Source organism: Peromyscus californicus, unplaced genomic scaffold (genome assembly GCF_007827085.1).
Source record: "Peromyscus californicus insignis strain IS unplaced genomic scaffold, ASM782708v3 Scaffold_4__1_contigs__length_199733344, whole genome shotgun sequence".
Classification (NCBI taxonomy): Eukaryota; Metazoa; Chordata; class Mammalia; order Rodentia; family Cricetidae; genus Peromyscus; species Peromyscus californicus.
The window spans coordinates 136,698,153-136,714,527 of NW_026294562.1; the positions used below are offsets into that span (position 1 = coordinate 136,698,153).

Below are 16,375 nucleotides of genomic sequence, written 5' to 3' on the forward strand. Positions count from 1 at the left end.
TTTTATTCATATGGATGTCTTACTATTTTAAGCAACCATTTTGTTGAAAAGATTACATTTTCTACATTTAGTTGCCTTTCTACATTTAGCAAAAATGAATTGACCATGTATGTGTGCATCCATATTTTTCATTCCCTGCTCTTTTTTATTAACCTCTGCCTTGATTGCTATAGCTTTTTAATTTTTATGGGATCAAACTCAGGATATCATGCATGTCAGGGACTTTGCTGACCAGCTACACCACCTCTCCTTTTACATTAAGTATAAAGAAATGAGCAATTAGGCAAAGAATGCTTCTACTGATGCCAATTTCACCATTACAAGTACTTGATTTTGCAAGACCGTTGTTAAAATTATTTGACTCTACTTACATATATACGCACCTGTGTGTGCGCGCGCAAATAATTAAAGAAGAGATCATGAATTTGAGAGGGATGGGAGGGCCACAGGAGGAGTTACAGGGGGAAGAGAGAAGAGTAGAAATGATATAAAGACAGTACTCCTGTATGAGAATCTCTAAAAAACTTAAATATTTCAGTTAAAATAAAAGTGTCTAAATAAGGGAAAGTATACACAAAGTGGTTAGTTGTACAAAATCAATTACTGATTTTGTATGAAGCTAAATTTTATAAGACATAGGAAGCTTGGAAATTTTTTTAACTGTACATAATAAGACGTTAAGATAGCTATTCATTGAAATGTCTATTAATTTCATCACATAATTAAAATCAAACTATGGGTCTGCAAATCAGATACTGTCAAGCTAACTGCCATTTATGACCCTTTTACATTTTAACTCAGAAGATATGTAAATTTTACTAGTTTTAATTTTCCAGATATTCTTGAAAAGAATTATCAGAGTCATCCTCTAATTAAAAAAAAAATGTCATTTATTTGTCACATATCAACTCTATTTCAGTTGAGGGAGAGGCAGAGGCAGGTGGATCTCTGAGTTCAAGGCCAACCTGGTCTATGAAGTGAGTTCCAGGATAGCCAGGGCTCTGTTACACAGAGAAATCATGTCTCAAAAAAAAAACACAGAGCATCACCTGTCCTTGTTCATTGGCTCTTGGTGTTTTAATATTGTCTTAAATGCCCAATTTTAGTGTTACTGCAACAACAGTTACTAGTATTTATTCTAAACGATGAATTGTGTGATCCAAGTTAGCAGATATTAATAACTTCCAACAAGTTGGAACAGTTGGAACAATTCAGAGCTTTGAGCCATGCTCTAGAAAAACATTTCCAGCAGCCTGGCAGGATTTATTCCTATTGCATCCTGGATAGTAATCGATTGCATTTGTTGCTGTAGGAACTTTAAACCTTCCTGCTTCAAACTTTTAGTTTAAGAGTACTGTGAAGGGCTGGAGAGATGGCTCAGAGGTTCTGAGTTCAGTTCCCGGCATTAATGACTTACAACCATCTATGATGAAATCTGATGCCTTCTTCTGGCATGCAGGCATACATGCATACATAACTGTATACATAATAAATAAATGAATATTAAAAAAGGTGTTGTGAAAAGCTGGAGTATTGTCATTGAGTTGGATAGACTTTGGGTCTGGTTCATTTTAGTGTATGATGTTTTATTTTCAACTTTTTTTAACTAATAAATTTTATAAAACTAAAAAATGCTAAATTAAAAAGAGGTGGGCAGGAAAGGCGCAAAGCTACACAGAGAAACCCTGTCTCGAAAAACGGGAAAAATAAAAAAAAAGAGGTGGGGACGGGGAGAAAAGTTATTCCTGCAGGGAAGGAGGTGAAGAAGTACAGTCTCTTTTTGGTGAGGCAGAGGCAATTTGATGCTATGTTCCCAGCACAACACTTAACACCTTTTGGAAACCAAAGAGCTGTGAATTTGACATACCCATCTTATCTGTTTACCTCTGATGAACCCTCCAGGGGAACTGGCATCTCCTAAAGCTCAGGGCAGACACTGAATGCAGCCTCCACTGGTCATCACACTGCCAGGTTTGCCTGAGGACTGCCTATCTGATTGATGAGAGAACACTTGTAACACAGACACAAAACCACATGGTTTTCTCAACATTCAGAATTGTGCTCCATTTCCTTGAGCTAATGAGACAGATTCGTAGTACTTCCTCATACCCGAATTCCTAACAGTATCAAAGAAAATAGCACAGAGAAGAAACATTTTTAAAAATTAGGTGGTTGTTGTTGTTGTTGTTGTTGTTGTTGTTGGTGGTGGTGGTGGTGGTGGTGTGTGTGTGTGTGTGTGTGTGTGTGTGTGTGTGTGTGTGTGTGTGTGTGTACACACAAGTGCTCGTACCTGAGGTTGATAATATTGGGTATCTTCTTCAGATGTTCTCACCTTGGTTTTTGAGATAGGGTCTCTCACTGGCACTAGAGCTCACAGGTTACTAGACTGGCTGGCCAAAAATCTCCAAGAATCTGCCTGTCTTCACTGCTTCCCAGCACTAGAGTTACAGATGCACAGCCACTACACCCAGCTTTTTGGGTCCTGGAGACCCAAACAAAGATCCCCAGGCTTATGCAGCAGGCACTTTGCCAAATGAACCAACTCCCCAGTCCCAGAACCATACTTTAACTAATATCTTTTTTTCATTTTCCTTGTTTAATAACTAAAGCACTAATAGGAGAAATGTAATGTGATAATAGTAAATTATACCTCTAGTTTCCGATGGGTGATTGGCTGACTCCGCTAACATTCTGTTCTCAATGTTAGAATAGAGCTATAGTAGACATTTGGAGTGGAAGCTATTGGGGCTTCATGATAAATTGTACTTTTAGTATCAATACATTCTATGTACTTAAAAACCACCCACATCAAAAAATTCATGACAAAGTTAGAACTAGAAAAACAATTAGCTTTATATCCTTCTTTTATGAAAGAAGGCTCATGCCCATTACCCACATTTAGTCCTTCCTCATCGCCTTACATTTAATCTTTCTTGTTCTCTTTTTTTATGCTATATACTGTACCCACATATGCATTTGTTTACATATATACATATATTATTGGGAAGATTCTGCATATTAGAGAGAACACAGGTTTTTTTTCCCTTAGATTATGTGATCTCAATTATTTACTGAAAATACCCTACTTAGTCTACTAGAAAACTTTTGGACGTAAACACAGTAAAGTTGCAGGATATAAAATCGATATTAAAAAAAAAACAGCAACCTTCCTTTATAGTAACAGTCCTCTCTCTGAGAAAGAAGTTAGGAAAACGAGTCCATTCAAGTACCTGCAACCCCCACTGAAGTATTTAAGAAAATAACCAAGGAAATGAAAGATGTCTATAAGGAAAGTTTGATAATATTGAAAAAGGAAATCACAGAAGATTCTGGTTGGTGGAGAAATATTCTGTGTTCTTGGATGGGCAGAATTAATATTATGAAAATGTTTATAGTACCTAAACTAATTTACAGAATAATTTACTGTCAAAATTCCTGTGTCACAGGCTTAGAAAAACAATACATATGTAACCACAGATACCATAGATAACCAAAGCAATCCCCAAAGTAACAGCAATGCTGAGGATATTACAGATGATAGTGTACAGCTTCAGTGATAGAGAGCCTGATATTGGTATAAAAACAGACCGGAAGGTCAGTGGATAAACAGAAGTAAAACAGCGAAAGCGTGTTTGACAGAGGAAGCAAACACATACATTGATTAAAAAGACAACTTATTCAACAGATGGTGTTGGTAAAACTGGAATTCTACCCACAGAAGAATGAAATTAGATTTGTGTCTTTCTTTCTGTACAAAAATCAATTCAAAATAGATCAAAAATTAAAACCCCAAACACTAAAAGTTTCAGAAGAAAACCCTGGTAGTACCCTTCAAGATGCTGGAGTAAGCAAGACCGTTTAAACAGAACACCAACAACACAGGACTAACCCCAAGTGTCAACAGCTGGGATTGCATGACAGCTGATGGCTCCTGTGCAGAAAAGGAAAGCAGCAGCAGAGCAGGCAGACAGCCACAGGATGGAAGAACATCTGTACCAGCTACGCTGCAGATGTGCAGGATTTACTAGTAACTGCAGAAATTAACTACAAAGGAAATGAAACTGCGTCAACAAGTGGGCAAATGAACTGACCAGATAGTTTTCAAGAAAAAGAAACACAAATGGCCAATGACTATTTCAAAGGTGTTCAATATCCCTAGCCATCAGGAAAACACAAATTCAAACCCTTTGAGACACCCACCACTCATGCTAATCAGAATGGCTATCATCAATAAATCTGAAAACAAGTGTTACAGAGGATGTGGAAAGAAAGGAAACTTTATTCACTCTTGCTGGGGGTGCAAATTCATACAGCCATTGTGGAAATCAATTTGAAGATTTCTCCAGAAAAATAGTGTTCAAGGCCTACCTTAAGCCAAAGGAATCAGAACATTTGGTCAGAAGGGATAACCTATCTGATTGTTTTTTCTTTGCAATAAACCTGGAAAGCTACTGTTCTAGGTCAGTGTCAGCAAACTATGGTCCAAAGTCCAGGTAGTAGTTTATTGCTTGTTTTTGTGTGTGTACATGTGCACACATGAATGTGTGTCCATGTGGAGGTCCGGTACCAACCTCAGTGCCATTCCTCAGGAGACATTCACTTTGTCTTTTTGAGACAAGGTTTCCCATTGGCTTAAAGCTTGTTCATTCGCTAAATTGGCTTGCCAGTGAGTGCAGCTTATTTCATTCCCCATAAGCCAGCTCACCTAGCTTTTTTATGTGGGGCTGTCAAACTCAGGACTGCAGGCTTATACATCAGCAAGCACTTTACTAAGTGAACTGTTCCTTCAGCCCTTCCAGTTGCCTGCTTTTGTAAATACAGTTTACTGGAACATAGCCACATTCACTTACTGTGACTGCTTCTGCAACACTGCTACAGAGTAATGTATAGCTTTAACAAAGATTTGTAGCCTGCCAAGCAAACCCCACATATCAGTTACTATCAGGATTGTTAGAGAAAACTTTGCAGCCCTGCTCTAGACACTCTACATTTTATTATGGAGCAACTTAGAACCCCAGAGGATGTGGGTATCTGAAAACACTGTTCTGCAGCCTTAGAGAAGTCAACTCAGTTCATCTTTGGCAGAAGTTTTGCAACTTGCTTTGGAAAAGCAGTCTTTTCAGAACCTTTAAGAGGGGCTCAGGGGTTAACTCCCTGCTCTTCCTGGAGACCCAAGTTCAGTCTCGTTTATTGGCTCAGAACTGCCAGTAACTCCAGCTGCAATGGATCTGACACCCTCTTCTGGACTCCACAGGAACCCACACTCACACTTAGATGGATGTACGTACACAAATAAAAAAATAAATCTTTCTTAAAAAAAAAAAAAAAACAACCTCATCAAAGTCCTTTCAAACAAACACCAGCTACTTTTAAGAAAACCATTCCTTCATGTTATACTGTACTCACATGTACATTTGATTACATATATTATTGGCTAGATTCTGCATAAGAGAGGACATGAGATTTTTGGTTTCCTTTGAGATTGTGACCTCACTTAATATTGTACATCCTAAGTCTTGATTTTCCTTCAATTTCTATTAACTTCATTTTTCTTTATAGAGTTGAAGAGAATCTTTTTATAGAAAAATACACCACATTTTCATTCATCTGTTGATGAACAACTAGGTTGATTCTAATTCTTTGCTGTAGTGAAAAAAGAAGCAGCAATAGACAAGAGGTTACAGTTATTTCTATGGTAACATATGACGTGAAGTTCCCTAGATATATATCCAGGAATGAAGTAGCTGGTCTCTGCACTCAGTGGTCCTCAGTGACAGCTAAATACATATCTCAGGCAGTGGTCTGCCCCGTCGGGGTGCATTATACTCTTCAGGATTTGAAATCCTACTCAGGTGTGTATCTCCTTAGTTACAAACAAAAAAATTTAGTAGGCATATGAGATCAATAATGGCCCACAAAGCCTCTCCTGAGAGATCAGCAGCACTGTCCAATAACCTTATAGTATAATCCACATATGGAAATTGAAAGATTTTAGTTTTCATATTTAAAAAAATGGTTGAAAGTTTTCATAACATCCTAACTCAGTAGTCTCAAAATACCATTTTAACATGTAATCAGTATTTTAAAACTATGTATTTTTCCTTGTGCTGTTATAAAATGGGTGCAAATTTTACTATTTGAGCATATTTCGGGCAAGACCAAACACATTTAAAGTCTCGTAGTTACATAAAGACCATCATACTTTTAGCAAGTGTCATTCATAGTTTAAGGTGCTACCTTAACTAATGTTTAAGGAGTTGGAGTCTGTGATGTACTTCTTCCATCATAACACCCCACTTTATTTCCAACTGTTCTTCCTTAGAAATTGCATATATTTTAATAATCCTTTAAGAAATAAAGTGAATGCTTAGAATGAGTTAGGCATTTCTATTTTCATATTAAAATATTATGGTAACGTTTTAGAGGGTGAAATTACATAAACAAAGAAATTAGGAGGGAATCTATAGACAGGCTGTTAAGTCTTTTATCTAAAGAAACGACTGAATAAGAGGGAAACTTGGGATGAGAGTGCAGTACAGTGCAGGAGATGTGGATCTTTAATAGATGGTGCCAGGAGAGCTGTTCAGCCATGAATAAAGTGATGAACTTGGACTGTTTCCTGCCCTCCATGTGCAGAATTAGCTTAAAATGAATCATAGGCCCAAGTGTCACTAGAGTCATAGAACCTCAAGAAGAAAATACAAGAATAGATGTTGACCTTAGGTTAGGAAATGCTTTATTGTCTATGATGTCAGAAGCCCAAAACAAAGAGAAAACAGGCAAATTGGGCCTAATCAAAATTGGAAATGTTGGTGTTTGAAAGGACACCATCAAAAAAGTGAGATGATAACAGAGAATGAGAGAACAAATTATATATTAATAAGAACTTTGCTTGAAGTCTGTTTCCTGTGCTCTTAAAACTCAGTAATACAAAGACAGAACTCAGATGGGAAATGAGCAAAAGATCTGACTATACATTTTTTCAGAGATATGTAAATGTACAGTAAGCACATGAAGATATGCTCAGCATCATTAGTCATCAAGGAGATACATCACCAAAGCCCAGTGAGCTCTCCCTTCATAACTGTTAGCGTGGCTATAAGAATAGACAGTAGAGAGGTTGACAAGGATGGAGATAAATTGGCACTTTTATACATTGCTGATATTAATGTAAAATAATGCTGCCATTATAGAAAACAATTTAGGAATGCCTCAGAAGTTAGCCATATAGCTACCATGTGACCCGTCAATTGCACTTTTTGAATTAGACCTAAAAGAAATGAAAACAGATATCCACTCAATAAGTAATGTGAATATTCATAACAGTCTTATTTATAATGGCCAGAAGTAAAAACACAAATACCCATTTGCTAATGCATGATCAATAAGATGTGCTATATCTATATACTTTTAGTATTTGAATATTTAGTATTAGTTTGAGTATTTAACAATGAAAAAACTAATGATACATAGAAATTAGTTTGTTCTGTCAAGATATAATATATTTGCACATGACATAGTGATTGTCACAGTCCTCACTTCACAGGACATAACAGTTTGCATGCCCTTTACGGTATACATATACTTTCAGTATGAAACTTGATAAGGACAACAGTTACAAAGACAGTCTTATCCCCATGTAAATATAACCATAAAGGCATTTATGCCATGGAGGCAAAGTTTGTGTATTGGGAAACCCATTGCAATTGTGTACTTTATTAATAGCTATGATGTTATTTTTATTATTTAAATAATTTTCTATTTGTGTGTATGTGCATGTATGTAGCAGATGTCAATACTAGGTGTCTTCCTTAACTTCTGTCCATTTGGGTATTCTGTCCTAATTCTAAACAAACCCAAACTCACTGGACAGTTTTTTAATGAAATTCAAGTAATAACTCAGTAATTTCTTGTTTTTGTTCTTTAAAGACAAGGTCTCTATTTCTCAGGCTGGCTTTGAACTTACCAAGATGACCTTGAACTTCTGCTCCACCTGCCTCCACCTCCCAATTGCTAGGCTCACATGTATGTACAACTATACCTGGCTCAAACAGCAAGTTTTAAAATCAAACATTCTAACACAGTATGATCCAAAGACACGTGAATTTGATACATAAATGCTGACAAATGATGGTAAAGTATTTGTTTTTGGTGATTGAAATATGTGTCTGTAAGAGCAGAAAGTTTTATGTACAGTAAACCCTTGTTCAGGTATTGTCCTCGCCTGGCACAGTGGTATCCACAGTGCAGAGTGCACATGCTGTATGAGCAGAAGCAAGGCTGAGGTGTGGTCCTGACACTTAGAAATATTCGCATTTGTTTTTCTGTATTGAGCCCTTGAGTCACTGTCATAGAAATTTTAGTTCTTTCAGAAGTTTGTATCTTACTATAATTTATTTAGTTAAAATACAAAGAAAAAATGACTGATAAAAACTGGTGTGCATTTCCTATTACATATAGTGTTATGTGGGGCATTAGTATGTTATTTATGTAGAGATTTCCTTCTGGGATTTTTAGAATAATTGAGGGAAGTTGAAATACCTAATGCTTAATTTTAAGGCGACTGTGTGAAATGACAGCTGGTGTATGTATGAATTAAGTCTGTCATTTCTGAACCAGGTGTCAGTGTTCCTGATGATCACACTGAGCACTGCTTGTCCCTTCAGGACCCTACCTGATAATCAAAAATAATCCAGGATCTTACTTTTCAGAATTTTAAAATCAATTTAGCAACTGTAATGTATGCAGTTGACATTTTTAATATGTTCTATCTGGTGTATAATTTATTAGAACATGCATTCTTGTAGAGTGGACTGATGATTGTAATGTATAACCATGCAAGTAAGTACAAATCATAGATGCAATAGGATTGTAATTTATAGTTTCTACATTATATATGCTGTAATGAGCAATTTTGTTATCATTAATAGAACTGTTTTACTGTAATTACTATTTTAGGCTCCTGGGTTTGGATTTGGAATTGCAATATCTGGTGGAAGAGATAATCCTCATTTTCAGAGTGGGGAAACCTCCATAGTGATTTCAGATGTGCTAAAGGGAGGTCCAGCTGAAGGACAGCTACAGTAAGTGTGTGGATCTTTGTTCTTTAATTCATTAATTCACATCTTCTCTCCATCTCTTCTTTTCTCCCTTCCTCCCTTCCTCCTCCCCCTCTACTTTGTTCCTGTCCCCAGTCATGGATCTCTTTTGTTAGTGACTCAGGATTATTTACACGCAACTTGTGCTGTACTTACTTAATATTTTCCTATAAGTGAATGCACACTTATACTTAAGAAATCTTTATCGGTGGTGTGAGTGGACACCTAAGTATTACTTACTTTAAATAGACAGTAACGGTAACGGTAAAGAGAGTAAAGAGAACTGGTAAGCAGTTTAGGCAGGCACTAGTGTTTGAGGGCCTCTCACATGAAGTCTTCCCTTTCTGTATGCTAAGGAGATTAGTGCAATACAGGTAATAACAAGGACAGGAAGGAAAATTGAGACTATAATCGGAAGGATTCAAAGACATTTATAAAGAGAAAGACTTACTATTTAATGATGGTATCTCTTTTAGCTGGATGACTTGGTTTCATCTAATGCTCTAATTCAGCTACCAGTGGTCTTTTTGTTTGTTGTAGTGCCAGCTTTGTTCAGGCCTTTGGGGAAATACTGTGCTGATACATACATCAAAAAAGAAAGAGAAACTGATGTCCTGTGGTTGGTAACTTGCTAAATGTTCTTGTGAAGGACCTGACAGTACGATTTGATGCTGTTTTGTCATTGCTCTAAAGACAGTCAGATTAATTACCTGTCATTCAAAGAAGACTTTAGTAAGGTCTTAGGTGGTTTTCTTCACGTGTCCTTCTGGTGTTTTCTCCCCTCCCCTTTAGGGAAAATGACCGAGTTGCAATGGTTAATGGAGTTTCAATGGACAATGTTGAACATGCTTTTGCTGTTCAGCAGCTAAGGAAAAGTGGGAAAAATGCAAAAATCGTGAGTATCTTTTATGTTCCATTTGGTAGAGCTATCAACTATTCTTGATACTTGTTTGGTATTTGAGTCCCCTTCCCCACTCCCTCCCCCTTCTTTTTCAAACAAGGTCTTTTTGTGTAGTTCTGGATGTCCTGGAACTCTGGAGACCAGGCTGGTCTCCAGTTCAGAGACCCCTCTGCCTCCGCCTCCAGAGTGCTGGGATTAAAGGTGTGCACACCTAGCTCCTCCCTGTCGTTTAAGAAATGAAAAGGTAGTTCCCAAATGCTCCTTACTGTTCTGTACTATGTATTTAATCTAAGTTCAGGTAGAAGTTTTCTTTTCACTTACAAAAGGAGAGGGAGTGCAGTCTTCTGTGGCTTAATGCTGCTTTCTCCTTTATGTACTTACGTTAGCCAGGATCTTGGCAAATATTGTGAAAGTGTGTGTGGCCCTCCTTCCTGATATGAGCTTTGTTTGCTGGGAAAGCTTTACCTTCCTCCTCTGAACCCACATCATCTACCACCTCGTTAATTGTGACTTGTTGAGAGAGAAAAAGCCAAGATTGCCTATGAAGAATTGTTCAGGGTACATTTCAAGTTACTGTCTTAAAGCCATAGTCTAAGATTGCAGGATGCAATAGTAGGCCTAGTTTATGCAGTACAGGATATGATTTCTAATACATCTTACTGGATATTGAAGTAGAGGTGAAACCAGCGGGTGTTTGCCGGGGGTGGGGGACAGCTGTCCTTTCTTAACAGCACATGCTTGTCTTTCCCACACGCTGGCTTCTCTTGCTGCTTGTTCTTTAACTTCAAACAGACCCACTCTGGTTAGTCTGGGGAGTAAGAAGCAACAATGTTTAGTGTTGACTCCACCTTAGAAGAAATTTACCCACGGAGGAAATATAATGTAATTTGGAAGGGAATAGCAAGACAAGATTGTTAGACAATTATCAGGCAGATTTGAGGTAAATTGGGAGAGATGAAAGCTGCAAGTCACATAGGATGGCAACTGATGAGGAAGCCTCTTGCAAGTGCATATCGATGAGAGCAAGCCCAAACGGTAAGGTTTTATTCACAGACAATTCTGAGAGCAAAAGAGAGAAGCATCAATACTGAGACACATTGAAGGGCTTTCAGAAGAGGGGAGTGAAGGGACACTGACTCCCTAAAGCCGGCCAAGGAACTGAGGCCTTGGTGAGTGATTTAAAAGAAACCTGTGTTCGGCAGTTTCATTGAGAGGGAACAAGATGCTGATGAAAGGCTGGCTGAGCAGTAGCAAGAATTCTGCTACTAGGAGTTCAGACATGGCCTCATCAATACAAAGTATTTTTATTATGTCACAACACATCTGGTGTTTACCATGGCAGGTAAGGGGAAGAAACCAGTAGAAAATCACTTAAATGTAACTGCAAGTGAAGCTGTGGGAGGACTGGTGATGGAGAAAACAGAAGAGGATGCTTGAGTAGCTAAAGGTGTCAGAAGAAGACACGTGCTCCTCAAGAAGCTCTTGCAGGTCTCCGAGGACACCAGCGCATCACTGTGAGGGAGCCAAGTAGGATTACAGAACTGCACATTCAGAAGCTGCACATAGATCTCGAACTTTGAAACAAAGAACTGAACAGACAGGGAACACAGAAAGAATGCAAGAGCGAACTTGCACTCACACCAGAAGTTATAAATTGGGCAGCACAGAGACAGGAGGCAGTTTGTGTTGGGAAAGTATGCTGAGCTCACGAGCTCCTGCAGAGTAAGTTGTATATTAGTTTGTGATGAATAAATGTATCCTTTAGCAGTCTGTCAGGGCAACTGTAGACCTTGATTATGATGCACTATCAAATTTTGATTAAGGAATGAGGTTAGGCTTGTGAGTTTGTTGTTATTTTGATTACAAAGTGACCATAAAGTATGTGATAAGCTTAGAATATAGTTCCAGTCTTTCATTCCACAATCAATAGTTATTAATTCCCTGTAAACTTGTGATTCTTACCACTTGGAAGATTGTTACAAATTCTGGAAGGATTTAGTAAATGTATTATTCCTAATCTGTTGCTTAGCCATATCTGTTTATTAAGAGAATGGAAAGCAGCCATTGTGGAAATGGATTGGTGTGACTATTATATTATCTCCTTCGTATTTAAATTAGTTGATGTAGGTCAAGAGAAATTTATGTTTCTTTCTTTCATGAATGGAGAGTACATGAGTATCACTCCATTTATAATCTCTTTTTATTTGTAGACCATTCGAAGGAAGAAGAAAGTTCAGATCCCTGTAAGTCGTCCAGATCCTGAACCAGTATCTGATAATGAGGATGATAGTTATGATGAGGAAGTACATGATCCAAGAAGTAGCCGTGGTGCTTTAGCTAACAGAAGGACTGACAAGAATTGGGCAAGGGACAGAAGTGCAAGTAGAGAGAGGAGCCTATCCCCTCGTTCCGACAGGCGATCGGTGGCTTCGAGTCAGCCTGCCAAACCCACCAAGGTGACGTTGGTGAAATCTCGGAAAAATGAAGGTATTCTCCACTAACTCTTAATTGTTTTCAAGTGAGAGTTTTAAAGCTAGTTTTAATGTGAAATACAATGACGATATTTTTCTATCTTTGTTTTATTCCATTTTTCTTTATAGTCATGGTCTCTTATTAGGAGTCAAATCCTGTTAAGACAGACATAGGGGCATTTTGGCACATTTTCTCAAATTTTGTTTGAGCAAAGTGTAGTTGAAATAAAGTGTATACTGGTCGAATTTTGGTTTTATTGTGACAGGAACAGCCAAAATCAAATTATGCTAGCAAGAAATGTCACACTATCCCTGAATTGAAATGCCGTGTTTAGATCAACAGTAGTATGACCGTGGAAAGAAATCTTTAGAGGGGAGAGATGGGCCATTTTATAAATGGAGGTCCACCTACTTTCTATTCAGTTATTAGCTTTTGAAATAGCTCTTTGTTCCCTCCTACTTTTAGTTATGTGTGGCTGATGATTTTGATTTCAGAGTTGTTGAAGAGGGTTAGGAAGGTTGGCTTTGATCTGACACCTCACACTTGTTGGCCCCGACACCCCCCCACCCCTGCAGTGGGCCCGTCAGCACAGGAGTCTGCATTTGGGGCTGCTCTTGTGCTCCAGCTCTCTGATCTAGTGCCTGCTTCCCAGCCCCAAGGCTATTCACAGAGTCTTCCAGACCTTTCAGTACTACTTCCCAGCCAGTCTGCTTTGTAGCATAATGTCTTCTTTGGACTCCTGTGAGACTCGTCTTCCTGAGGTTCTCACTTCTCCTTTCCATTTTCATCATCCTATCCTTTAATGCTCTAGTTTTCTGTCCAAGAATCTTTCTTCCACTTTCTGTGATTTCTTTTGTAGTACTCTCATCATTCCCATTAGCTCAGTGCACTGCTAATGTTACCATTACTTCTCTAGTCCAAATCAGAGTGCACTCTTGTGTGCCCAGCTGTCCATAGGGATTCCTCAGAATCAGCCCCATCTCAAGGGAGTCACATTTTATTCTGAATTTTTTTCTTTGTGTTTCTGATGAAGTATTTCTTGGACTGTATTCCTGTCCATCCAGTTTCTCAGTCAGCTAGGCACAGATATCTAATGCTTACCCTTGACATCTCTTCTGTGTGTAATGAACATTCCTAACTTCCTGCATACCCCCTTCCTGTCCCACTTCTGCCTTTCTCTACCGCGGATTTCTTTTCCAGGTTGCTGCTATCTCTTCAGTGGCCTTTGTCAGTTGTGACTGGTCTCTGGACCCCTTCCGGTGACCTCTGTAGCCTCTTTTATGAAGGTGCCGTCTTGCTTGTTCTCTTGGTGTTCTGTCAGTGTCAGTTGCCCTATAGGGACTTAGGACTCCATCACACCTGCTGCCGTGTTCTCCCTACCTACTTTGGTGTATTCGTTTGAACACTCCCGGCCTCCTGCACTCAGCACACCCTTGAAGTTGAGTTTTCGGGTTTCTTAGGTGAAGAAGTTTTAGCTTTGGTATTTCTTTCTCAGAGAGGCCTTCTCTGACCTTGGTAGCGGTGCATATTTAGTCCCATTGTTTGAACACATCGTTATACTATTCGATTACCATGGTAACATCTTTTGCTCCGCTGCGGTAAGTTGCCAAGGTGCAGGGACTTTCTGACGTGTCGCTTTAGTCTGTAGTGCTGCACATAGTTACTGTGTACTCAGAGAAGTACCTACAGTAAAGGCATACATTGATACTCAAGGAATATTTTGGCTCCATCTGTATAATAATCACTTGTAGTCTTTTTTGTTTGTTTTGTTTTGAGACAGGGTCTCACTGTGTGGTTCTGGCTGTCCTGGAACTCACTGTGGAGACCAGGCTGGCCTTTAACTCACAGAGTTCTGCCTGCCTCTGCCTCTCAGGTGCTGGGATTAAAGGTGTACACCATGTCCAACCATTTGTAACCTTTTAATTGTGAATAAGAATATTTCCTTAGTCCTGTATTTTTCTCTGATGAAATGACTGTTTTCAAAGTGCTTAACATTCCCTGCCTAGATCGCCTAATGTCACTAACTTTTTTTTTACCCTGGTACTAGCCCTACTTCTGTGTATACTCTTTGAATATTTACCTAAAGTTAAACTGTAACTGTGATGGAACATTTAGACTCTTGCATGACAGGCTTCAAAATTTATTGCAGATTAGAAACTTTGTGTTTTTCATCATGGCTATTTAGTTTGGGTTTTTGTTTAATTTTGTTTCTTTTCTTTCCTTCTTTCTTTTGGTTTTTTTGAGACGGAGTTTCTCTGTGTAGTTTTGCTGCCTGTCCTGGATCTCGCTCTGTAGACCAGGCTAGCCCCGAACTTACAGAGATCCTCCTGGATGTCTGAGTCCGAGTGCTGGGATTTAAGGCATGCGCCACCGCCGTCCAGCTTATTTTGTTTCTTTTAAAATGCAGTGACACTTGGAGTTCTCCTTTCTCCTTTGACTGACCAAGACCACTTCTTTTCTCATTGACACAGGACTGGTAGTTAGAGCTTTGGTTTTGTTTGTCTTCCTGAGATAGAGTCTTAATTGTGCGGTCCACACAGTCTTGTCCTGTCTCAGCCACTGAGTGTGGGCATCACGTGTGTGCTCTACCACACCTGGTTTGGGTTCTTGTTTTATAATAAATTTTTTGTAATTTCCTTAACTCTGACCGCGTATCCACCGACAGATGAAATCACCATTTCCAGGGGCTTTTGTGGGTTGAGTGAGAGAGCATTGTGTATTAACTCCTAGTCACATCTTCTTGACTAATTGTGAACCATTGAACTAATTAATAGGATGCACTAAAGCTCTTGCGTTTCTCTTGGTTTGTACACACTTAAGAGCTAAGAGAAACGTAACTAGTATTTGATTCATAACATTCGTCAAAAGTATTGTTGTACTTTCAAAGTTTTTCAAGCCTCATTAAAGAATTCTGTTCTTTAAACCTAAGACACTATAGTATATGTCATCACATAGTCAGAAAATAACGGCTACAATCTTTTAGGGCTTTCTCCTTTTCAGTAAGATGGGGACACAGTGTTCTGTTTGAACAAGGTTTTACTTTGCCTTTTCATGACATTGCAGACTTTTGGTGATTTAAAGATGATGGCCTTAGGGGCAGGGTGGGTCATAAAGCTAGTAATTTTAATCTCACAATTTAAACTGCATTTAATTGTTTTAGGATTTTGAACTAAAGATATTTAAATGTATTCTTCCAGAATATGGTCTTCGATTGGCCAGCCATATATTCGTAAAGGAAATTTCACAAGATAGTTTGGCAGCAAGAGATGGTAATATCCAAGAAGGGGATGTTGTCTTGAAGGTATAGTCACATTGTATATTATAATGAACTGAAATGGGAAACAAATTTTTAGAGTTATTGTGTAACCTCTGCTTGTGTTTGAAGCAGTTTTGCCAGAGAGAATAATCAGCATTTGCCATGCCCTTTATGAGGTTTGGAGTTAACCTGAGAGAATTAGTTACTGCAAATATATATATCATTCACCAGGATAACTTTGATAATTGTTCTAGAAACTGTTGAAATGCTTTCTAGTTTGCTTGTAGGAGTGCTCTTGATGATTTAGGAAAGTATAAAGGTGGCATTAGGTCTTCCAGCAAGCCGGGAGTGTGTTTCTCCCTGTAGCAGATCAGACTTAGGTTTGTACTTGTTGTTTACTTTCCAACCTCTGCTTTCTTTTCTGTTGCAGATAAATGGTACTGTGACAGAAAATATGTCATTGACTGATGCAAAAACATTGATCGAAAGGTCTAAAGGCAAGTTAAAGATGGTAGTTCAAAGAGATGAGCGAGCTACCTTGTTGAATGTCCCTGATCTTTCAGACAGTATCCATTCTGCGAATGCCTCTGAAAGAGATGGTGAGTACCATTCTGTTTGGAGGGTCGCAGGTGATTGCTTTCAAGACAC

At 38.5% G+C, this 16,375-nt stretch overlaps 1 protein-coding gene across 10 annotated transcripts in view; it reads left to right on the top strand.

Annotated features, from left to right (window-relative positions):
- The window catches only part of Tjp1 (tight junction protein 1), a 255,751-nt gene that overhangs the window by 195,002 nt on the left and 44,374 nt on the right, over positions 1-16,375 (top strand). For all 10 annotated transcript variants that reach the window (XM_052713715.1, XM_052713716.1, XM_052713718.1 and 7 more), the window contains 5 exons: positions 8,959-9,083; positions 9,891-9,993; positions 12,210-12,486; positions 15,669-15,772; positions 16,158-16,326. In XM_052713715.1, coding sequence (XP_052569675.1) covers positions 8,959-9,083; positions 9,891-9,993; positions 12,210-12,486; positions 15,669-15,772; positions 16,158-16,326 — 778 coding nt within the window. The remainder of the gene's footprint in view (positions 1-8,958; positions 9,084-9,890; positions 9,994-12,209; positions 12,487-15,668; positions 15,773-16,157; positions 16,327-16,375) is intronic.